General features: G+C 34.7%; 1 protein-coding gene across 1 annotated transcript in view; it reads left to right on the forward strand.

The window, feature by feature from the left end:
- Positions 1-2,697: 2,697 nt before the first annotated feature.
- The window catches only part of LOC100378352 (cytosolic non-specific dipeptidase-like), a 28,571-nt gene continuing 5,045 nt past the window's right edge, over positions 2,698-26,223 (forward strand). The window contains exons 1-9 of the mRNA XM_085500997.1: positions 2,698-2,968; positions 6,205-6,328; positions 6,424-6,594; positions 7,696-7,851; positions 10,650-10,730; positions 10,839-10,912; positions 21,003-21,077; positions 21,518-21,662; positions 25,251-25,350. Coding sequence (XP_085357123.1) covers positions 2,778-2,968; positions 6,205-6,328; positions 6,424-6,594; positions 7,696-7,851; positions 10,650-10,730; positions 10,839-10,912; positions 21,003-21,077; positions 21,518-21,662; positions 25,251-25,350 — 1,117 coding nt within the window. The 5' untranslated portion in view covers positions 2,698-2,777. The remainder of the gene's footprint in view (positions 2,969-6,204; positions 6,329-6,423; positions 6,595-7,695; positions 7,852-10,649; positions 10,731-10,838; positions 10,913-21,002; positions 21,078-21,517; positions 21,663-25,250; positions 25,351-26,223) is intronic.

Genomic DNA, 26,223 nt, shown 5'->3' on the forward strand with positions numbered 1-26,223 from the left:
ATTTCAAACAATCGAAGTATTATCGAAAGACGAGATATTAACAAACATACTGTAATACCAAACATACGCACAATTAACAAATACACGAAGAGGTGTTATGGTATGTTTGTGAAGCACATTGTGAAGAGTCAACAATAAGGAAAGGAAACCCACAAATTACACCGATGTACTTCGCAAATCAGACAATCATACCGTACTTGTGTTGATACATTTTTTGTGATAGTACATAACGTCAGAATATAGTTTAATATAAAATATTCCATTGCGTGCATATAATTATAGATAGTTAAAAACTAAATATATTTGATTTGATGGCTATCCAACGTTTGTAGAAACCAGGTATGTGTATATAATAGCGATGTGGCTGAGACATCATTAGTGACTTCATCACCCATCGCCAGCCAGAGGCGAAATGACGCCAGGCAAAGAGGACGTTTGTCGTCTACTTCACAGCCCGTTTTTATTCGCGATATTTAGGGCATTTCGCACATACAATTTTTTTATCGCCAAAATTCATTCATAGATCTCAAATTTCATGTACAGGGTGATAAAAGTCAGACCTCTGCTCCCCTTTATATATTCTATGATCTAGACTGACCCAGTCGTGTGAATTGTGTTGCTGCTTTATATGATAATTCCTCGAATTACAAGTTTGTAGAATCTTCCGCGTTGAAGCGAAATTTCCATAGTGGATTTGAGAAGAATTATAAAATTGTCACAGCTGGGTCAGTCTACTTATGTTCAATCTTTCAATGGTAATATATTGTTTCATTTGGTAGTCATATTTATTCTGCTGTTCCACCGTTATAAATGACGGCCAAACAAATGCTAGATAGACTGTATCAATATAAGTAGTTTATGATTTAATTATGTATCGTTTTGATCATTTATTTGACTTTGTATTTCAGAATTCGACAACGTTTTGAATACATATTTGTTATGCCAACTTGAGCAGGCGTATGGAACTACCAACGACGGTCATACTTTTATTTAAATAATATCTTTGCTAATGCATATAATTATTATGATATTTCGGTTCTATTTATGAATATTCAACCGTTGAAGTACTAATACATGTCAATTCGTTGTTAAAGGGCGCCATCACGCGGGACTGAGAGTAACGGCCACTTTGATCTTGTAAACCACCGTCCCATTGAGGGACGGTGTGTAAACACATGCGTTATAGCCTGACTCACAGTTTGTCAACTCAGGACGAAGCCTATTTAAGGGTGAACTGACAAACCCATGTCACATAAACATGCATTATTACTAAAGGTCAAAATAATCTATACTTTATCTTTATCTATATTCCTAAAAGTGTGTCACATCTAATGTGAAGTCATCGTGAAAACTCCCATATTAAAAATTACATTTTTTCCAGTATACACCGGGTCGTGAAATGCAGAGGCAATAAAATAACGAGATAATCCCCCATTTATAGCGTGAGCGTCATGGCATAAATTGTTGTAGGATTATCCAAAGTCAACTTAATCTATGCTCCGCCATTTTAGTGATGGCTGAAGCAAATATGTCAGACTCATTTCACAAAATATGCCAACTGATGCCATGATTTTGTTTTGCTCAATTTTCTAAGCAACATATGTAAAAAGTTTGAGAAGTTGATTCTAATTGTCAGTTCTGTATGAACAGTTACATAATTTGTAAACGCAATTTGTAACTGTTTTTACTGAACGCAACTAACTTTCTGATGTAAAAACGACTTTATTACTTGTACTCCGCGTACGTGTAGGTAAGTAAGACACGAAACTGGCACATTGACCGTACTCCCAAGTTATCGTGTGTGTTTATCTGAAAATTTAAAATCTGTCAACGCTGAGTGAATGATCGAGTAGAAAATAATATCACCAAATATTGTTATCGCATGTTTCCACAAGGCACGTGTCGTTACTCGCAGCATTACACAGCGGGATATAACCAGTAACAAGTACTAGTTTTGTTCTACTCTCCTTGGATTGGGCGCTATTCGTACGTTGCTGTTGTTTTCATCGTCGTCGTGGTCGTTGTTGTTTTTGTTGCTGTTGGCGACAATTATAAGTTATTTAGAAGGCAACCATGTAGACGACATACTGTAAAATAATTTATTTTAGCTGAAATTATTTTTTGCTGAAAAGACTTTTTGGGTATTTTGTATGGAATTTATTTTCACTGATTTTTGACAAGTTGAATCTAAAATATAGGAAAAATGTATATTCGCTGGGTTTTATTTTCACTGAATCATTCCTTCAGAGAAAAATAGCGAAAATTAATTCCAAGCGAAAATAAAGTATTTTACAATGATGAGAAAATTGAGATGTGAAGGTAAAATTATTGAAAAAGTCACCCGTAACTAAACTGCCTAGCCCCTATATAAAAGTGGCCCTGTTTGTCTTATAAACAAGGCGACATACACGTACGCACAGTCCCTCTATAGAGGCACTGTGACATACGTATTTGTTTCTGTCGAGAGCGGAGGGTAGCTCTCGAGAAATTTAGTTATTAATTTTGGAGATTTACGTAGGTTTGGCCAGAAATCATATAGCGTCTTCGAGCAATCTAATGACCACTCATTAAGAATCGCTAGATGAATATATTTTATTCAAAATCGTCAGTGTTGACGAAATGGTAGGGGTCCTGGTCCGATGAGTCATGCGTAGTACAGGCAAATGCAGCCTAGTATTATATAATAAGTCAGCTGACCGTAAGCCGGCTTTTTGTTGAGATACATATCACACTCATTACAACGCCCTAGCTGCCTGGATATAGATGTTATTCCTGTGATGTTTCGGTGTAAACACCCTTATCGTACCTATATAGTGTGCGAGTACCTGAGTGGCACAGTTTGTACATATACGCCCCCAATCCCACGCCAACACGCTGTCAATTATACGCGATTTTCCAATTCTACACTATCTTCACGACCGTCACTCGTTTCCAAGATGGCTGCAGAGTTCCTACCGAAGTTTTTCAGGTGAATGTGTGCATGCTTCGTATCAGATTTCTTTCATTTAAAAATGATGCATTTTGTTTACAGAGACAGTCAAATTGTGTGTCAACCAATATTTGTTATGAAACAATGTGCTGGTCGTTTGTACGATGATAGTTGTGGTCAAAACTGAGCAGCTCAACTGCGGAACACGACTCCCGTTCATTCTGTGCACAGATAAGGTATGTGGCCAGTGACATGGACGTGTTAACTTGTCCATATGGCATTGTGCTGCGAGTAAATACCAACAAATGTGTATATTTATTAGTTTATTTAATTATTCATATTTATTTATATATTTAAAATTAAAACATGACTTTTTTATTACAGATTTCCAGTTTTTATATTTTATGTTCAAGATAGTGAAATGTGTAATTTGTGTAGGCATGGACGTACTACAAAGTATAGGTGATATCTGTCACACACTGAATACATTCGATTCAACCATGGTTTACGTGTGGAACATGTGTTATGACCACCTAACTCAGTCAAAATTAATTGACTTTGTGAGAGGAAATATTCACTGGGAATTTGATATATAGATATTCATTGTTTTGTTGTTGTTTTTAAAATTAGGAACAGTACATTCTATCATTCTATGTACTTACAATAATAATAGTTTATTGTGATATTATCCTACCGATTATATGAAGCAATGATTTATGTAAAGATGAGGGTATGTGTTGTGATGGACATCTACTTGTTCATCACAAAATTACTTGACAGACCACAGTCACAAACATATAACATAGAAGTAGTAATACAAATATATGAGGTGGTTTCTGGTTCCTGTTAGACTGGCGCAGTCAGGGCGATTAATTTGTTTTTGTAGTTTAAATAAAATTAAATAAATTGCGAAATGGAGGTGTTAGCGCAAAATCCCTTGTAACTGCGAAATCTCGCGCTAACACCTCCATTTCACGATTTTTTTTATTTTATTTAAACTACAAAAACAAATTAAACGCCCCGACTGCGCCAGTCTAGGTTCCTGTCTGCAAAAGACGCATATGACCCTTTGAGTCCACCCCATAACTGTGTGTATTGTGTCTGTTCTATTAATATCTGTAGAGCCACTCATCAAAGTTCACTCTGGGGTGATACACAGACCTGCATTAGTTTTTGGTTTCTGTGCATATTACTTTGAATGCAAAAGGCAACCCAACCAGTACTATTGCCAACAACAACAACATTGATAGTTCAAATGTAACAGTTTTTGTTATGCTAAGCTGATATAAACATTACTAACTTGTTATCAAAACAGTGAGCTATATTGCAATACTGGTGGTTGGGTTGCTTTTTCATCCTTAGTAAGATGATTGGTACCATTGAAAAAAAAAATGATCGGATTTCCCTGCCATTTATAGTATGGATTTATTTATTAAATCCATAAAAATGATTCCTATGGTAAACAGTTCATATCATATCTCAAAGTTTCACTTGGTGATGTATGGTTAAAAAAATCATGTGTAGTTACATGATGAATACTTATTGTAGTCTTCAAATATTATGATATTCTAAAGTTTACTATAATTTTTTTCATGAAATAATGCATTAACATGGCTTCCTATGGAAATTTTTCAAAACTCTTCATTTTTGCATTTTCTAGACAGTTTTTCTTCAAAAAATATTTCATACTTGGATATGTGTGACAATCATTTATGTGACACTTTTGAAACAACATATTTATTTTTTATTTATTAAGTCAAACCAGTACCCTAATCATATTTTGCCCTTCTGAACCTAGTTTGAGACTCTGCCAATGATCTCAAGTACTTTTAGTCAGATTCTTTTGAAACGTGGTACCTGGATGCTCTGGAGTTGTCTGTAATCATGCAGAACCTAATTTGCATAACAATGAAGCAAATATTCACCTGTTTTACTGATATCCTCAACCATATACTAGTATTTCAATGAAACTTGTGTTACAAACGGGAATACGAGATAGTCTCCCGTGAACCTGGCCACCAATATCCCACACTCCAGGACGCAACACTAAAGGTCAAACAAAGGCACACAAGCAGATTATGTCAAATAATACTAATTTAATAATACAATAAGCATAAACCAGTAACAGGAGTAATATAAATCACAAACCGGTCAGCAATATACATCACAATAATAATAAAAATAATGAGAATAGCCAGGCTCGGAATTGCTTACCCTACCTAAGTGCAGAACTCGTACAGCGTAGTTTCAGCTATAGGTAGTCATTTACAGCAACGTCGACGACGATATCAGTTCTACAGCTCCAAACTACAAGGTCTTGGGGAATACAAACTACACGACACTGACTGTAATGTTACAAGATTTCCATACCGTCCGTGCAGAGAAAGGATCAAGATCAGCAAACCACGCTTTCTGGCGAAACACAGGTCTTTGAATAAAGTTGATTTTACAGCGCAGAATCACAGCAGGCTGTCTTGCATCTATCAGTCCCATATGCCGAACTGGACAGGCATTGTCTTAAGACATACGTTGGCTGCCACGTCGACACTGCACCAGAGCTGAGCTGAGCTGAGCTGAGCTGAGCTGAGCTGAACTGAACTGAACTACACTGTACTGCACTGGTCGGGAGCTGGGTGATAACTGACTAACTCGTGTTCACATTCATCTTGCACAATCACGAACAAAAGAATATTAATTATTGTCAATACATGCAGTCTATTCTAACCTTGCTAGCTAACTGGGCATTATCAAAATACATTTATATTACAGCAAAAATAGAATATCGTAACACTTGGCATGTATGCATTCTGTCTGACTGAGTGCAGATTCTGGGAACAATACAATAAAAATGCAATTAAGGATGAGTTCTATTTTATTATATTCTGCACTTTCAAAAATGTCCTGTTTAATGAAACGTCCAAAGATATCAGTTTTGTGGACTTGTCAGATACAGAAAATTTCAATATATCACAGAGTACCAATTGTCTAAGAATTCCATGAGCTAAATTCATATATTGATACATATGTTTCAGTGCAATGATTGATCTTAAATACACTCCCATCCAATGTATCATTTAAACATGTGTTTGTAGTTTATATTTGTTTTGTAATTATAATTTTTTTCTTAAATTATTTGTTCCTTAAGTTTTTTCTATATTTATTGAGACCGTACTGCTGTTTTTCAGTCGGTGTTGCGTTAATAAATATTATATTATTCTCAATAATATCTCTGTTACTCTGCATATTTTGTAATTCATATTTGTTTGTGGTTATAGCTACATTGACGAACACCAAGATTTGTATGTTGAAAGATTGAAAGACGCTGTGGCCATTCAGAGTGTATCAGCATGGCCAGAAAAAAGACCAGAAATTAAGAAGATGGTAGAGTCGGTTGCCAAGGTAACATATTTAATACATCTTTACAGAGATATTTGTCAATGTTCTCAGGATACCCAGTTGGGAAAGGTTTCACTCTGTCTATTTTAACATTGTAGCAATTGGAAACTCTTGGAGGAACTGTTGAACTGGTTGATATTGGGATGCAGAAACTACCTGATGGAACTGAAATTCCATTGCCCCCTATATTGCTCGGTCAGTTGGGTAATGATCCCAAAAAGAAGACAATTTGTATTTATGGTCATCTTGATGTACAACCAGCAGCAAAGGTGAGAATTAATTCAAGTATTGTAATTTAAGGTTTGTGAATCATTGATCAATATAGTTATAAATATGATAAGGTGTAATTTACGGAACAGCGACCATATTTAATCTGAGTTGACTGGTGTGTAGCTATATGTACATTTAATTACCCATGCAGTCTCACAGTCATCATTGAGTATAGTACATGGTGTATAATGAAACATTACAATATAGATTTTCATAAAGTTTTGCGCTCTTATCTATAAAAATTAATTAATTGAATTAATTGATTAATATTGTTTAAATTACAACAACACATTGTTGTCCTAATACATTGTATTCATCATATATGCAATATTTTAGTTTCTTTTTTTTTAAATAAATAAATTGTTCATACTTTGTTATCATGTTATCATGTTAAAGTTTTCATGATTGTCTGATATTTTGAGTCTGTATGTATAGTATATGCGCCTTATATATGCCACATTTACATACTACCTGTGGTGACCTCATGTGAATGTCATTCAACTTTTGCACCCACGCTTTGAAAAACATGACGTAAACAAGTCAAGTCAAGTCATGACATGACAAAGTTCCCGTCTGTTTTCAATGATATGATCTCATTTGTATATATTTCCCATGTCATCAGATATATTTCTGGAACAGCATTTATTAAAACAAAATGGCCGTCAGTTGGCCAATTTGAGTCCGCTACCAGAAAATGTATAAACAGCATGCCCCCAAAAAATTGCAAATGAGTAAGTCTGTCAGAAAACAGATCAGTGTTCGTCTCGACTGTTTTTGTGCTAGTGTGTTGACAGTATGACGGTTGACGGTTTGTTTTCTGTGATGCCACAAGGAACTTGTTAGATCATAAGATATTCATCGCATGTAACCATGGATATCAAAACTGCATAAGTTTATAAATCCTTGTTATAAACTATTTGACAATAAATATGGACAATAGGTTTGTATTGACAACCTTCTTGAAGGCTCTAAAATAAGATCAATGTTTGTCAGGCACAATTTCAATTACAAACTAATGTTTTTTATGCACATTGTATGCTGCATGTGACCCACATCTTGACAACCCTGACTCTTTATCAAACTCTGATTTGACTTTTCAGTCTGATGGATGGGATACAGAACCATTTGTATTAACAGAAGTTGATGGTAAACTTTATGGAAGAGGTTCAACAGATGATAAAGGACCTGTGTTGGCATGGTTACATGTCATTGAGGCATATCAAAAGCTTGGTAGAGATATTCCTGTTAATTGCAAGGTACATGTTTTTTTTATGATATCAATGTGGATTCATACAGTTTTCGTGTTATGTGCATGCCACTTTTCTTTTTAACCATAGGTAAAAACTAAGTAACTTTATTTTCAGATTGTCTGAAAACTCGGAGTTTTACATTTTATTTCTCCCTCTGAAAATTAACTTAATAAATACAAATTGCAATTTACAAACCAAAAATATATTACATAATAATATGTGATGACGGATATTACAGTTTATTGGCACAGTTCTTGAATTCAGTAAGTTTTCTTTTTTGAGTTTACACTTTTCGAATAATTTTTCAAGCTTCCATACTTTTCAAATTAAGGTAGCGAGACTATTATTTGTGTTGAAAATTACGATTTTCACATTTATTTATTAATTTATGAAATGCACTATAAACTTTCATGTGATAAAGTCAACATAACATAGAATGTCATGTAAGTTGGTTAAAATGTAGATTTTCTGAAGGGAAGCAAGGCAGCTTCAGTAGTGTTTTCCAAAATCAACAACACAAGTTTAATCTGTGTGCCTATAAGTTTCAAAGATAAACTCAAGACAAAGCAATGTTAGGATGTGTTATCAGTGGCTATCTGACACACAATTAGTGTTTCCAAACATTTGAGTGGTTTGTCTCCGCCCCTATTTGTTTCACAGATTAGTTATTTGCATATGAATGTGTCAGACACAAGGTCACACAGCCACTGAAAAAAATCATTGATTTTGGTGTTTTCATCTGCCGATTTTATCAAATTATAGCTATCCCATTCCTTTATTTTTTTGGTTTCCAATAGCCTTACACATTTGGATGTCCCTACACATGTTAAAACAGACCTTGATGGGAAAACTAATTGATTGTGCCGATAAACAAGCTTAAAAATCTTTGCTGTTACTTCATGGACGTTTTCTAGGAGTTTATGTTTTTCAAAATACAAGGTCTTTAACAAAAAATAACGTATACCTATTATCGTCGGATTAACACCAAATTTTCACAGCTTTAAGATGACAGTGAGAGGAACTTGAATGTGTCCAGACAAACTATTTCATCGATTATTTACCAATGAGTTGTGGTTTGAGTTGGGGGGAATGCGACTAAAACAGTAATTGAAATTCAGCACACTGTTTTTTAAAACGCGTTGCTTAAATAAAACTGACCAGACACATTCAATTTATCAGACTATTGAACAACTAGGAAAAGTGAAAAAAATACTTCTTATCGCCAGCATAAATGCGTAATTATTTTTTTTACAGAAAAAGTAATTTTTCACCTTTGGTTGAGTAACGCGTCGTAGAATGCAGATACGGGCATGCAAAATACACTTGTGAAAAGCTTGAAGTCTGGCGATTCTAAAAATATATACTTTCCTGGGTCTATTTGTAGTCATTTAGTCACAATTAGAAGATGAAAACAAGTATGCAAATAATAGTCTCGCTACCTTAATCACATATGGGGCCCTTTTATTACTTTGGTAATAATTTGAACAGATTTGAACCAACTTTAATCAAAGCAAGCCATGAATGTCGAAGTGCAAGCCCAATGGTGATGTAATAATACACAAGTGTGTGAGACTAATGCATGGTATTACGGCGAGTGTCACTGTAGTAATTTAAGTAACATGTGACCTTCTTTTGACCAATAACAGAAATTGGTGCAATCAATAGTTAATTATTACTTGAAGCAGACTCCCTAAATACTAGACATTGTTTAGTTTGTTCTCTTATATAAATCACATTGTTTACATTGCATGTTGCCACCTTTGTATATTTCAGTGATCAAGATAATGCTTAATGCAAACCACAGATGTGAAATATTCACACATAACTTCATTTCCATGACATTATTTTATCAGAGACCAACATGTTTGAGCTGACGCAAGCCAGCAAATATATGTAAATATGTTTAATCTCCTTCAGACTCAAGCTGAATTTGGCTTCAATAAACTCTGATAGAACTGTGACCGACATGGCCACGTCAGTCTAAACGAGAACCCCTGCTCCATTTCAATAAACTCTGATAGAACTGTGACCGACATGGCCACGTCAGTCTAAACGAGAACCCCTGCTCCATTTCAATAAACTCTGATAGAACTGTGATCGACATGGCCACGTCAGTCTAAACGAGAACCCCTGCTCCATTTCAATAAACTCTGATAGAACTGTGACCGACATGGCCACGTCAGTCTAAACGAGAACCCCTGCTCCATTTCAAAAGCATTGTTCCAGCTAGACTAACAAACCTTGCCTAAACTTCCAGAAAATTGCACATTTCTAATTTGATATCTAACGTTTGTTCATTTACTGTTATAATAGTTATATAACTTCTATCTTCCGTATATTAATACTATTTTGCTACTCCAAAAAATTACCCATTTTTAAGTAATGAACAGACAAATGTACTCTCCATAGTTCTGAAAAAAAAAAAGTCTGCTTAATGGTAAATTTTCAACAAAGAGACAGTCCTTTTCTTGTGAACCTTATAATAAGTGACGTATAAAAAGTGTGCTTACAATCCAAAATTTATTTTCTGTCTATTTCCGTAAGCTAGATCTATTCTGATTTGGCACATGTTTTACAGGCCCATCCAATTAGATCTATTTACTAATGTCAAATATAAACAGTGTTTTGATAGAATCATGCACAGGTTTTTGGAGGAAGTAATATTTGTTAACACAGTCAATTTCCAAAAATAGATGATTTCTTAGATATAAGGCATACATGGCCCGCAACACATACATGTAACCAACAATACCATTATAGGAGGCAATTTATATTTGGGTTTTATTATCATATTATTTTCTCAGTTTGTTTTTGAAGGAATGGAGGAGTCAGGCTCTGAAGGATTAGATGAGTTGTTGTATGAAAAGAAAGACACTTTCCTTAAGGTAATATTTACAGTATTCACAATTGTGTAGATTTGTATTAGTTTTATTTCAATCATTTCTGCTCTATAGTTTGCAATAACATTATGTTGATATTTTTATTGTCTGCAGGGTACAGACTTTGTGTGCATCTCTGACAACTATTGGTTGGGGAAAAAGAAACCATGTATCACTTATGGCTTACGGTAAGGTGAAACGAACAATGAAATCTTATATACCAAACTAACAATGAAATCCTATATACCAAACTAACAATGAAATCCTATATACCAAGCTAACAATGAAATCCTATATACCAAGCTAACAATGAAATCCTATATACCAAACTAACAATGAAATCCTATATACCAAACTAACAATAAAAACCTATATACCAAGCTAACAATGAAATCTTATATACCAAACTAACAATGAAATCCTATATTAAACCAAACTAACAATGAAATCCTATATACCAAACTAACAATGAAATCCTATATACCAAGCTAACAATGAAATCCTGTATACCAAGCTAACAATGAAATCCTATATACCAAGCTAACAATGAAATCCTATATACCAAACTAACAATAAAAACCTATATACCAAGCTAACAATGAAATCTTATATACCAAACTAACAATGAAATCTTATATACCAAACTAACAATGAAATCCTAAATGCCAAACTAACAATGAAATCCTATATACCAAACTAACAATGAAATCCTATATTAAACCAAACTAACAATGAAATCCTATATACCAAACTAACAATGAAATCCTAAATGCCAAGCTAACAATGAAATCCTATATACCAAACTAACAATGAAATCCTATATTAAACCAAACTAACAATGAAATCTTATATACCAAACTAACAATGAAATCCTATATACCAAGCTAACAATGAAATCCTATATACCAAACTAACAATGACATCCTATATACCAAACTAACAATGAAATCCTATATACCAAGCTAACAATGAAATCCTATATACCAAGCTAACAATGAAATCCTATATACCAAACTAACAATGAAATCCTATATTAAACCAAACTAACAATGAAATCTTATATACCAAACTAACAATGAAATCCTATATACCAAGCTAACAATGAAATCCTATATACCAAACTAACAATGATATCCTATATACCAAACTAACAATGAAATCCTGTATACCAAGCTAACAATGAAATCCTATATACCAAGCTAACAATGAAATCCTATACACCAAACTAACAATGAAATCCTATATACCAAGCTAACAATGAAATCCTATATACCAAGCTAACAATGAAATCCTATATACCAAGCTAACAATGAAATCCTATATACCAAACTAACAATGAAATCCTACATACCAAGCTAACAATGAAATCCTATATACCAAACTAACAATGAAATCCTATATACCAAACTAACAATGAAATCCTATATACCAAACTAACAATGAAATCCTATACACCAAGCTAACAATGAAATCCTATATACCAAACTAACAATGAAATCCTATACACCAAGCTAACAATGAAATCCTATATACCAAACTAACAATGAAATCCTATACACCAAGCTAACAATGAAATCCTATCTACCAAACTAACAATGAAATCCTATATACCAAACTAACAATGAAATCCTATACACCAAGCTAACAATGAAATCCTATCTACCAAACTAACAATGAAATCCTATATACCAAACTAACAATGAAATCCGACATACCAAACTAACAATGAAATCTTATATACCAAACTAACAATGACATCCTATATACCAAACTAACAATGAAATCCTATATACCAAACTAACAATGAAATCCTATATACCAAACTAACAATGAAATCCTATATACCAAACTAACAATGAAATCCTATATACCAAAGTAACAATGAAATCCTATACACCAAGCTAACAATGAAATCCTATATACCAAACTAACAATGAAATCCTATACACCAAGCTAACAATGAAATCCTATATACCAAACTAACAATGAAATCCTATACACCAAGCTAACAATGAAATCCTATCTACCAAACTAACAATGAAATCCTATACACCAAACTAACAATGAAATCCTATATACCAAACTAACAATGAAATCCTATACACCAAGCTAACAATGAAATCCTATCTACCAAACTAACAATGAAATCCTATATACCAAACTAACAATGAAATCCGACATACCAAACTAACAATGAAATCTTATATACCAAACTAACAATGAAATCCTATATACCAAACTAACAATGAAATCTTGTATACCAAACTAACAATGAAATCCTATATACCAAACTAACAATGAAATCCTATACACCAAGCTAACAATGAAATCCTATCTACCAAACTAACAATGAAATCCTATATACCAAACTAACAATGAAATCGACATACCAAACTAACAATGAAATCCGACATACCAAACTAACAATGAAATCCTATATACCAAACTAACCATGAAATCCTATATACCAAACTAACAATGAAATCCTATATTCCAAGCTAACAATGAAATCTTGTATACCAAACTAACAATGAAATCTTGTATACCAAACTAACAATGAAATCTTGTATACCAAACTAACAATGAAATCCTATATACCAAACTAACAATGAAATCTTATATACCAAACTAACAATGAAATCCTATATACCAAACTAACAATGAAATCCTATATACCAAACTAACAATGAAAACCTATATACCAAACTAACAATGAAATCCTATATACCAAACTATCACTGAAATCCTATACACCAAGCTAACGATGAAATCCTATCTACCAAACTAACAATGAAATCCTATATACCAAACTAACAATGAAATCCTATATACCAAACTAACAATGAAATCCTATATTAAACCAAACTAACAATGAAATCCTATATTAAACCAAACTAACAATGAAATCCTATATACCAAACTAACAATGAAATCCTATATACCAAACTAACAATGAAATCCTATATACCAAACTAACAATGAAATCTTGTATACCAAACTAACAATGAAATCCTATATACCAAACTAACAATGAAATCCTATCTACCAAACTAACAATGAAATCCTATATACCAAACTAACAATGAAATCTTGTATACCAAACTAACAATGAAATCCTTTAGACCAAACTAACAATGAAATCCTATATACCAAACTAACAATGAAATCCTTTAGACCAAACTAACAATGAAATCCTATATACCAAACTAACAATGAAATCCTATATACCAAACTAACAATGAAATCCTGTATACCAAACTAACAATGAAATCCTATATACCAAACTAACAATGAAATCCTATACACCAAGCTAACAATGAAATCCTATCTACCAAACTAACAATGAAATCCTATATACCAAACTAACAATGAAATCCTATATACCAAACTAACAATGAAATCTGACATACCAAACTAACAATGAAATCTTATATACCAAACTAACAATGAAATCCTATATACCAAACTAACAATGAAATCTTGTATACCAAACTAACAATGAAATCCTATATACCAAACTAACAATGAAATCTTATATACCAAACTAACAATGAAATCTTATATACCAAACTAACAATGAAATCCTACATACCAAACTAACAATGAAATCTTATATACCAAACTAACAATGAAATCCTATATACCAAACTAACAATGAAATCCTATATACCAAACTAACAATGAAATCTTGTATACCAAACTAACAATGAAATCTTGTATACCAAACTAGCAATGAAATCCTATATACCAAACTAACAATGAAATCCTATACACCAAACTAACAATGAAATCCTATATACCAAACTAACAATGAAATCTTATATACCAAACTAACAATGAAATCTTATATACCAAACTAACAATGAAATCCTATATACCAAACTAACAATGAAATCTTGTATACCAAACTAACAATGAAATCCTATATACCAAACTAACAATGAAATCTTATACACCAAACTAACAATGAAATCCTATATACCAAACTAACAATGAAATCTTATATACCAAACTAACAATGAAATCTTATATACCAAACTAACAATGAAATCTTATATACCAAACTAACAATGAAATCCTATATATCAAACTAACAATGAAATCTTATATACCAAACTAACAATGAAATCTTATATACCAAACTAACAATGAAATCTTGTATACCAAACTAACAATGAAATCCTATATACCAAACTAACAATGAAATCTTATATACCAAACTAACAATGAAATCTTGTATACCAAACTAACAATGAAATCCTATATACCAAGCTAACAATGAAATCCTATATTAAACCAAACTAACAATGAAATCCTATATTAAACCAAACTAACAATGAAATCCTGTATTAAACCAAACTAACAATGAAATCCTATATTAAACCAAACTAACAATGAAATCCTATATTAAACCAAACTAACAATGAAATCCTATATACCAAGCTAACAATGAAATCTTGTATACCCAAACTAACAATGAAATCCTATATTAAACCAAACTAACAATGAAATCCTGTATTAAACCAAACTAACAATGAAATCCTATATTAAACCAAACTAACAATGAAATCCTATATTAAACCAAACTAACAATGAAATCCTATATACCAAGCTAACAATGAAATCCTATATACCAAACTAACAATGAAATCCTATATACCAAACTAACAATAAAAACCTATATACCAAACTAACAATGAAATCCTATATACCAAGCTAACAATGAAATCCTATATACCAAGCTAACAATGAAATCTTGTATACCAAGCTAACAATGAAATCTTGTATACCAAGCTAACAATGAAATCTTATATACCAAGCTAACAATGAAATCTTGTATACCAAACTAACAATGAAATCCTATATACCAAGCTAACAATGAAATCCTATATACCAAGCTAACAATGAATTCCTATATACCAAGCTAACAATGAAATCCTATATACCAAGCTAACAATGAAATCCTATATACCAAGCTAACAATGAAATCCTATATACCAAGCTAACAATGAATTCCTATATACCAAGCTAACAATGAAATCTTGTATACCAAGCTAACAATGAAATCCTATATACCAAGCTAACAATGAATTCCTATATACCAAACTAACAATAAAAACCTATATACCAAACTAACAATGAAATCCTATATACCAAGCTAACAATGAAATCCTATATACCAAGCTAACAATGAAATCTTGTATACCAAGCTAACAATGAAATCTTGTATACCAAGCTAACAATGAAATCTTATATACCAAGCTAACAATGAAATCTTGTATACCAAACTAACAATGAAATCCTATATACCAAGCTAACAATGAAATCCTATATACCAAGCTAACAATGAATTCCTATATACCAAGCTAACAATGAAATCCTATATACCAAGCTAACAATGAAATCCTATATACCAAGCTAACAATGAAATCCTATATACCAAGCTAACAATGAAATCCTATATACCAAACTAACAATGAAATCCTATATACCAAACTAACAATGAAATCCTATATACCAAACTAACAATGAAATCTTATATACCAAACTAACAATGAAATCTTATATACCAAGCTAACAATGAAATCCTATATACCAAACTAACAATGAAATCCTATATACCAAACTAACAATGAAATCCTATATACCAAACTAACAATGAAATCCTATATACCAAACTAACAATGAAATCTTATATACCAAGCTAACAATGAATTCCTATATACCAAGCTAACAATGAAATCTTGTATACCAAACTAACAATGAAATCCTATATACCAAACTAACAATGAAATCCTATATACCAAGCTAACAATGAAATCTTGTATACCAAACTAACAATGAAATCTTATATACCAAACTAACAATGAAATCCTATATACCAAACTAACAATGAAATCTTATATACCAAACTAACAATGAAATCCTATATACCAAACTAACAATGAAATCCTATATACCAAACTAACAATGAAATCTTATATACCAAACTAACAATGAAATCTTATATACCAAACTAACAATGAAATCCTACATACCAAACTAACAATGAAATCTTATATACCAAACTAACAATGAAATCCTATATACCAAACTAACAATGAAATCCTATATACCAAACTAACAATGAAATCTTGTATACCAAACTAACAATGAAATCTTGTATACCAAACTAGCAATGAAATCCTATATACCAAACTAACAATGAAATCCTATACACCAAACTAACAATGAAATCCTATATACCAAACTAACAATGAAATCTTATATACCAAACTAACAATGAAATCTTATATACCAAACTAACAATGAAATCCTATATACCAAACTAACAATGAAATCTTGTATACCAAACTAACAATGAAATCCTATATACCAAACTAACAATGAAATCTTATACACCAAACTAACAATGAAATCCTATATACCAAACTAACAATGAAATCTTATATACCAAACTAACAATGAAATCTTATATACCAAACTAACAATGAAATCTTATATACCAAACTAACAATGAAATCCTATATATCAAACTAACAATGAAATCTTATATACCAAACTAACAATGAAATCTTATATACCAAACTAACAATGAAATCTTGTATACCAAACTAACAATGAAATCCTATATACCAAACTAACAATGAAATCTTATATACCAAACTAACAATGAAATCTTGTATACCAAACTAACAATGAAATCCTATATACCAAGCTAACAATGAAATCCTATATTAAACCAAACTAACAATGAAATCCTATATTAAACCAAACTAACAATGAAATCCTGTATTAAACCAAACTAACAATGAAATCCTATATTAAACCAAACTAACAATGAAATCCTATATTAAACCAAACTAACAATGAAATCCTATATACCAAGCTAACAATGAAATCTTGTATACCCAAACTAACAATGAAATCCTATATTAAACCAAACTAACAATGAAATCCTGTATTAAACCAAACTAACAATGAAATCCTATATTAAACCAAACTAACAATGAAATCCTATATTAAACCAAACTAACAATGAAATCCTATATACCAAGCTAACAATGAAATCCTATATACCAAACTAACAATGAAATCCTATATACCAAACTAACAATAAAAACCTATATACCAAACTAACAATGAAATCCTATATACCAAGCTAACAATGAAATCCTATATACCAAGCTAACAATGAAATCTTGTATACCAAGCTAACAATGAAATCTTGTATACCAAGCTAACAATGAAATCTTATATACCAAGCTAACAATGAAATCTTGTATACCAAACTAACAATGAAATCCTATATACCAAGCTAACAATGAAATCCTATATACCAAGCTAACAATGAATTCCTATATACCAAGCTAACAATGAAATCCTATATACCAAGCTAACAATGAAATCCTATATACCAAGCTAACAATGAAATCCTATATACCAAGCTAACAATGAATTCCTATATACCAAGCTAACAATGAAATCTTGTATACCAAGCTAACAATGAAATCCTATATACCAAGCTAACAATGAATTCCTATATACCAAACTAACAATAAAAACCTATATACCAAACTAACAATGAAATCCTATATACCAAGCTAACAATGAAATCCTATATACCAAGCTAACAATGAAATCTTGTATACCAAGCTAACAATGAAATCTTGTATACCAAGCTAACAATGAAATCTTATATACCAAGCTAACAATGAAATCTTGTATACCAAACTAACAATGAAATCCTATATACCAAGCTAACAATGAAATCCTATATACCAAGCTAACAATGAATTCCTATATACCAAGCTAACAATGAAATCCTATATACCAAGCTAACAATGAAATCCTATATACCAAGCTAACAATGAAATCCTATATACCAAGCTAACAATGAAATCCTATATACCAAACTAACAATGAAATCCTATATACCAAACTAACAATGAAATCCTATATACCAAACTAACAATGAAATCTTATATACCAAACTAACAATGAAATCCTATATACCAAGCTAACAATGAAATCCTATATACCAAACTAACAATGAAATCCTATATACCAAACTAACAATGAAATCCTATATACCAAACTAACAATGAAATCCTATATACCAAACTAACAATGAAATCTTATATACCAAGCTAACAATGAATTCCTATATACCAAGCTAACAATGAAATCTTGTATACCAAACTAACAATGAAATCCTATATACCAAACTAACAATGAAATCCTATATACCAAGCTAACAATGAAATCTTGTATACCAAACTAACAATGAAATCTTATATACCAAACTAACAATGAAATCCTATATACCAAACTAACAATGAAATCTTATATACCAAACTAACAATGAAATCCTATATACCAAACTAACAATGAAATCCTATATACCAAACTAACAATGAAATCTTATATACCAAACTAACAATGAAATCCTATATACCAAACTAACAATGAAATCCTATATACCAAACTAACAATGAAATCCTATATACCAAACTAACAATGAAATCCTATATACCAAACTAACAATGAAATCCTATATACCAAACTAACAATGAAATCTTATATACCAAGCTAACAATGAAATCTTGTATACCAAGCTAACAATGAAATCTTGTATACCAAACTAACAATGAAATCTTATATACCAAACTAACAATGAAATCCTATATACCAAACTAACAATGAAATCTTATATACCAAACTAACAATGAAATCCTATATACCAAACTAACAATGAAATCCTATATACCAAACTAACAATGAAATCCTATATACCAAACTAACAATGAAATCCTATATACCAAACTAACAATGAAATCCTATATACCAAACTAACAATGAAATCCTATATACCAAACTAACAATGAAATCCTATATACCAAACTAACAATGAAATCCTATATACCAAACTAACAATGAAATCTTATATACCAAGCTAACAATGAAATCTTGTATACCAAACTAACAATGAAATCTTATATACCAAACTAACAATGAAATCCTATATACCAAACTAACAATGAAATCCTATATACCAAACTAACAATGAAATCCTATATACCAAACTAACAATGAAATCCTATATACCAAACTAACAATGAATTCCTATATACCAAGCTAACAATGAAATCTTGTATACCAAACTAACAATGAAATCTTATATACCAAACTAACAATGAAATCTTATATACCAAACTAACAATGAAATCTTATATACCAAACTAACAATGAAATCTTGTATACCAAACTAACAATGAAATCCTATATACCAAACTAACAATGAAATCCTATATACCAAACTAACAATGAAATCCTATATACCAAACTAACAATGAAATCTTATATACCAAACTAACAATGAAATCCTATATACCAAACTAACAATGAAATCCTATATACCAAACTAACAATGAAATCCTATATACCAAACTAACAATGAAATCCTATATACCAAACTAACAATGAAATCCTATATACCAAACTAACAATGAAATCTTATATACCAAACTAACAATGAAATCCTATATACCAAACTAACAATGAAATCCTATATACCAAACTAACAATGAAATCCTATATACCAAACTAACAATGAAATCCTATATACCAAACTAACAATGAAATCCTATATACCAAACTAACAATGAAATCTTATATACCAAACTAACAATGAAATCCTATATACCAAACTAACAATGAAATCCTATATACCAAACTAACAATGAAATCCTATATACCAAACTAACAATGAAATCCTATATACCAAACTAACAATGAAATCCTATATACCAAACTAACAATGAAATCTTATATACCAAACTAACAATGAAATCTTATATACCAAACTAACAATGAAATCTTATATACCAAACTAACAATGAAATCTTATATACCAAACTAACAATGAAATCTTATATACCAAACTAACAATGAAATCTTATATACCAAACTAACAATGAAATCTTATATACCAAACTAACAATGAAATCTTATATACCAAACTAACAATGAAATCTTGTATACCAAGCTAACAATGAAAGGAATACGGTGTAAAAATGAATTATGTTTTTATTTGCAATTTGCATAAGAGTCTGTTTTGAAATGTGTTCACCAACAAAAACATGTCATTTTATTTCTACTCTAATGAGTAATAATATTTTTACTCTTACTAAACTCCTGCATAAAGTCTCCATTTTTTGTTTAAAAACCATTTACTTCACAGTTGAGAATTTATAAAGGTATTTGTTCATTCTACAGAGGTATTTGCTATTTCTTTGTTGAGGTTAGCTGTGCTGACATGGATCTGCATTCTGGTGTTTTTGGAGGCTCTGTGTAAGTTTTCATTCATTTACAGCATTTATGGGCGAATAAAAGTAATCACCTGTGAATAAATATGATTTTTGTTAATACTAGACTAGCCTATATTATATTCACTGATCATATCGGACAATTCATTCTAAAACAATTTACCTGGTCATATGACCAGTAATTTGCTTATCCAGTTTGATTGCAGATATAAGGGTTTTAATTCATTCACATTTGGTACTATTATCCTTGTATCAAAAATATCAGACTTGCAGCCATCTTGCTTTTTGGCCATATTTCTTTATCTTGGGCATTATTAACATTTCCCCAAATTGCAAAAGGAACCCTGTAATTACAATGACTGGTTTGTTTTTAATTTAACAGTGTGTCATCTTTATAATTTATCAAGGTCATTTGCCAATCATGAAACTCTGTAAGCAATCTTTATACATGTATTTTACTCCTAGACATGAAGCCATGGTAGACCTAGTTGCCTTATTGAATAGTCTAGTGGACAATAAAGGGAAGATACTCATTCCTGGTGTCTGTGATACTGTTGCCCCAGTAACAGATAATGAGATGAAGCTCTACAAAGATATTGACTTTGATCATGTAAGATATGTGTCTGTCCTACTGGCTTGTGACTGCATCCCTACTGGCTTGTGACTGCATCCCTACTGGCTTGTGACTGCATCCCCACTGGCTTGTGACTGCATCCCTACCAGCTCGTGACTGCATCCCTACAAGCTTGTGACTGCATCCCTACGGGCTTGTGACTGCATCCCCTACCGACTTGTGACTGCATCCCTACTGGCTTGTGACGGTATCCCTACCGGCTTGTGACTGCATCACCTACCGGCTTGTGACTGCATCACCTACCGGCTTGTGACTGCATCACCTACTGGCTTGTGACTGCATCACCTACTGGCTTGTGACTGCATTCCTACCGGCTTGTGACTGCATTCCCACCGGCTTGACTGCAATCCTACTGGCTTGTGACTGCATCCCTACCGGCTTGTGACTGCATCCCTACCGGCTTGTGACTGCATCCCCTACTGGCTTGTGACTGCATCCCTACTGGCTTGCATCTGCATCCCTACTGGCTTGTGACTGCATCCCTACTGGCTTGCATCTGCATCCCTACTAGCTTATGACTGCATCCCTACTGGCTTGCATCTGCATCTCTACTGGCTTGCATCTGCATCCCTACTGGCTTGTGACTACATCCCTACTGGCTTGTGACTGCATCCCTACTGGCTTGTGACTGCATCCCTACTGGCTTGCATCTGCATCCCTACTGGCTTGCATCTGCATCCCTACTGGCTTGCATCTGCATCCCTACTGGCTTGCATCTGCATCCCTACTGGCTTGTGACTGCATCCCTACTGGCTTGTGACTGCATCCCTACTGGCTTGTGACTGCATCCCTACTGGCTTGCATCTGCATCCCTACTGGCTTGCATCTGCATCCCTACTGGCTTGCATCTGCATCCCTACCGGCTTGCATCTGCATCCCTACCGGCTTGCATCTGCATCTCCACTGGCTTGCATCTGCATCCCTACTGGCTTGCATCTGCATCCCTACTGGCTTGTGACTGCATCCCTACTGGCTTGTGACTGCATCCCTACTGGCTTGCATCTGCATCCCTACTGGCTTGTGACTGCATCCCTACTGGCTTGCATCTGCATCCCTACTGGCTTGCATCTGCATCTCTACTGGCTTGCATCTGCATCCCTACTGGCTTGCATCTGCATCCCTACTGGCTTGTGACTGCATCCCTACTGGCTTGCATCTGCATCCCTACTAGCTTATGACTGCATCCCTACTGGCTTGCATCTGCATCTGCATCTCTACTGGCTTGCATCTGCATCTGCATCTCTACTGGCTTGCATCTGCATCTGCATCTCTACTGGCTTGCATCTGCATCCCTACTGGCTTGTGACTGCATCCCTACTGGCTTGCATCTGCATCCCTACTGGCTTGCATCTGCATCTCTACTGGCTTGCATCTGCATCCCTACTGGCTTGCATCTGCATCCCTACTGGCTTGTGACTGCATCCCTACTAGCTTATGACTGCATCCCTACTGGCTTGCATCTGCATCTGCATCTCTACTGGCTTGCATCTGCATCTGCATCTCTACTGGCTTGCATCTGCATCCCTACTGGCTTGTGACTGCATCCCTACTGGCTTGTGACTGCATCCCTACTGGCTTGCATCTGCATCCCTACTGGCTTGCATCTGCATCCCCTTCTGGCTTGTGACTGCATCCCTACTGGCTTGTGACTGCATCCCTACTGGCTTGCATCTGCATTCCTACTGGCTTGCATCTGCATCCCTACTGGCTTGCATCTGCATTCCTACTGGCTTGCATCTGCATCCCTACTGGCTTGCATCTGCATCCCTACTGGCTTGCATCTGCATCCATACTGGCTTGCATCTGCATCCCTACTGGCTTGCATCTGCATCCCTACTGGCTTGTGACTGCATTCCTACTGGCTTGTGACTGCATTCCTACTGGCTTGTGACTGCATTCCTACTGGCTTGTGACTGCATCCCTACTGGCTTGCATCTGCATCCCTACTGGCTTGCATCTGCATCTCTACTGGCTTGCATCTGCATCCCTACTGGCTTGTGACTGCATTCCTACTGGCTTGTGACTGCATCCCTACTGGCTTGCATCTGCATTCCTACTGGCTTGTGACTGCATTCCTACTGGCTTGTGACTGCATCCCTACTGGCTTGCATCTGCATCCCTACTGGCTTGTGACTGCATTCCTACTGGCTTGTGACTGCATCCCTACTGGCTTGCATCTGCATTCCTACTGGCTTGCATCTGCATCCTTACTGGCTTGCATCTGCATCCCTACTGGCTTGCATCTGCATTCCTACTGGCTTGCATCTGCATCCCTACTAGCTTGTGACTGCATCCCTATCAGCTTGCATCTGCATCCCTACTGGCTTGTGACTGCATTCCTACTGGCTTGCATCTGCATCCCTACTGGCTTGTGACTGCATTCCTACTGGCTTGTGACTGCATCCTTACTGGCTTGTGACTGCATCCTTACTGGCTTGCATCTGCATCCCTACTGGCTTCCATCTGCATCCCTACTGGCTTGCATCTGCATCCCTACTGGCTTGCATCTGCATCCCTACTGGCTTGCATCTGCATCTCTACTGACTTGCATCTGCATCCCTACTGGCTTGCATCTGCATTCCTACTGGCTTGTGACTGCATCCCTACTGGCTTGCATCTGCATCCCTACTGGCTTGCATCTGCATCCCTACTGGCTTGCATCTGCATCCCTACTGGCTTGCATCTGCATCCCTACTGGCTTGCATCTGCATCCCTACTGGCTTGCATCTGCATCCCTACTGGCTTGCATCTGCATCCCTACTGGCTTGCATCTGCATCCCTACTGGCTTGCATCTGCATCCCTACTGGCTTGCATCTGCATCCCTACTGGCTTGCATCTGCATCCCTACTGGCTTGCATCTGCATCCCTACTGGCTTGCATCTGCATCCCTACTGGCTTGCATCTGCATCCCTACTGGCTTGCATCTGCATCCCTACTGGCTTGCATCTGCATCCCTACTGGCTTGCATCTGCATCCCTACTGGCTTGCATCTGCATCCCTACTGGCTTGCATCTGCATCCCTACTGGCTTGCATCTGCATCCCTACTGGCTTGCATCTGCATCCCTACTGGCTTGCGACTGCATCCCTACTGGCTTGTGACTGCATTCCTACTGGCTTGTGACTGCATTCCTACTGGCTTGTGACTGCATTCCTACTGGCTTGTGACTGCATCCCTACCGGCTTGTGACTGCATCCCTACTGGCTTGCATCTGCATCCCTACTGGCTTGTGACAGCATCCCTACTGGCTTGTGGCTGCATTCCTACTGGCTTGTGGCTGCATTCCTACTGGCTTGTGGCTGCATTCCTACTGGCTTGTGACTGCATCCCTACCGGCTTGTGACTGCATCCCTACCGGCTTGCATCTGCATCCCTACTGGCTTGCATCTGCATCCCTACTGTCTTGTGACAGCATTCCTATAGGCTTGCATCTACTTCCCTACTGGCTTGTGACTGCATCCCTACCGGCTTGCATCTGCATCCCTACCGGCTTGCATCTGCATCCCTACTGGCTCTTCTGTAACATTCTCACTTTTCCATTTTTGATTTGATAAATTCCTACAGGAAGATTACTGCAAAGACATTGGTGCTCAAAAATTGATGCATCATGAGAAGGAGAAGACATTAATGCATAGATGGAGATTCCCATCTCTTTCTATCCATGGTAAGTCTAATGGAAATTTACACCCCTTTTTATCCATGGTACGGTAAGTCCAATGGAAACACACACCCCTTTATATCCATGGTAAGTCCAATGGAAACACACACCCCTTTCTATCCATGGTAAGTCCAATGGAAACACACACCCCTTTCTATCCATGGTAAGTCCAATGGAAACACACACCCCTTTCTATCCATGGTAAGTCCAATGGAAATTCACACCCCTCTCTATCCATGGTAAGTCCAATGGAAATTCACACCCCTTTTTATCCATGGTACGGTAAGTCCAATGGAAACACACACCCCTTTCTATCCATGGTAAGTCCAATGGAAACACACACCCCTTTCTATCCATGGTAAGTCCAATGGAAATTCACACCCCTTTCTATCCATGGTAAGTCCAATGGAAATTCACACCCCTTTTTATCCATGGTACGGTAAGTCCAATGGAAACACACATCCCTTTCTAACCATGGTAAGTCCAATGGAAACACACATCCCTTTCTAACCATGGTAAGTCCAATGGAAACACACATCCCTTTCTATCCATGGTAAGTCCAATGGAAACACACATCCCTTTCTATCCATGGTAAGTCCAATGGAAATTCACACCCCTTTTTATCCATGGTAAGTCCAATGGAAATTCACACCCCTTTTTATCCATGGTAAGTCCAACGAAAACACACATCCCTTTTTATCCATGGTAAGTCCAACGGAAACACACATTCCTTTCTATCCATGGTAAGTCCAATGGAAATTCACACCCCTTTCTATCCATGGTAAGTCCAATGGAAATTCACACCCCTTTCTATCCATGGTAAGTCCAATGGAAATTCACACCCCTTTCTATCCATGGTAAGTCCAATGGAAACACACA

Source organism: Saccoglossus kowalevskii, chromosome 1 (genome assembly GCF_978046115.1).
Source record: "Saccoglossus kowalevskii chromosome 1, keSacKowa6.1, whole genome shotgun sequence".
NCBI classification, from domain to species: domain Eukaryota; kingdom Metazoa; phylum Hemichordata; class Enteropneusta; family Harrimaniidae; genus Saccoglossus; species Saccoglossus kowalevskii.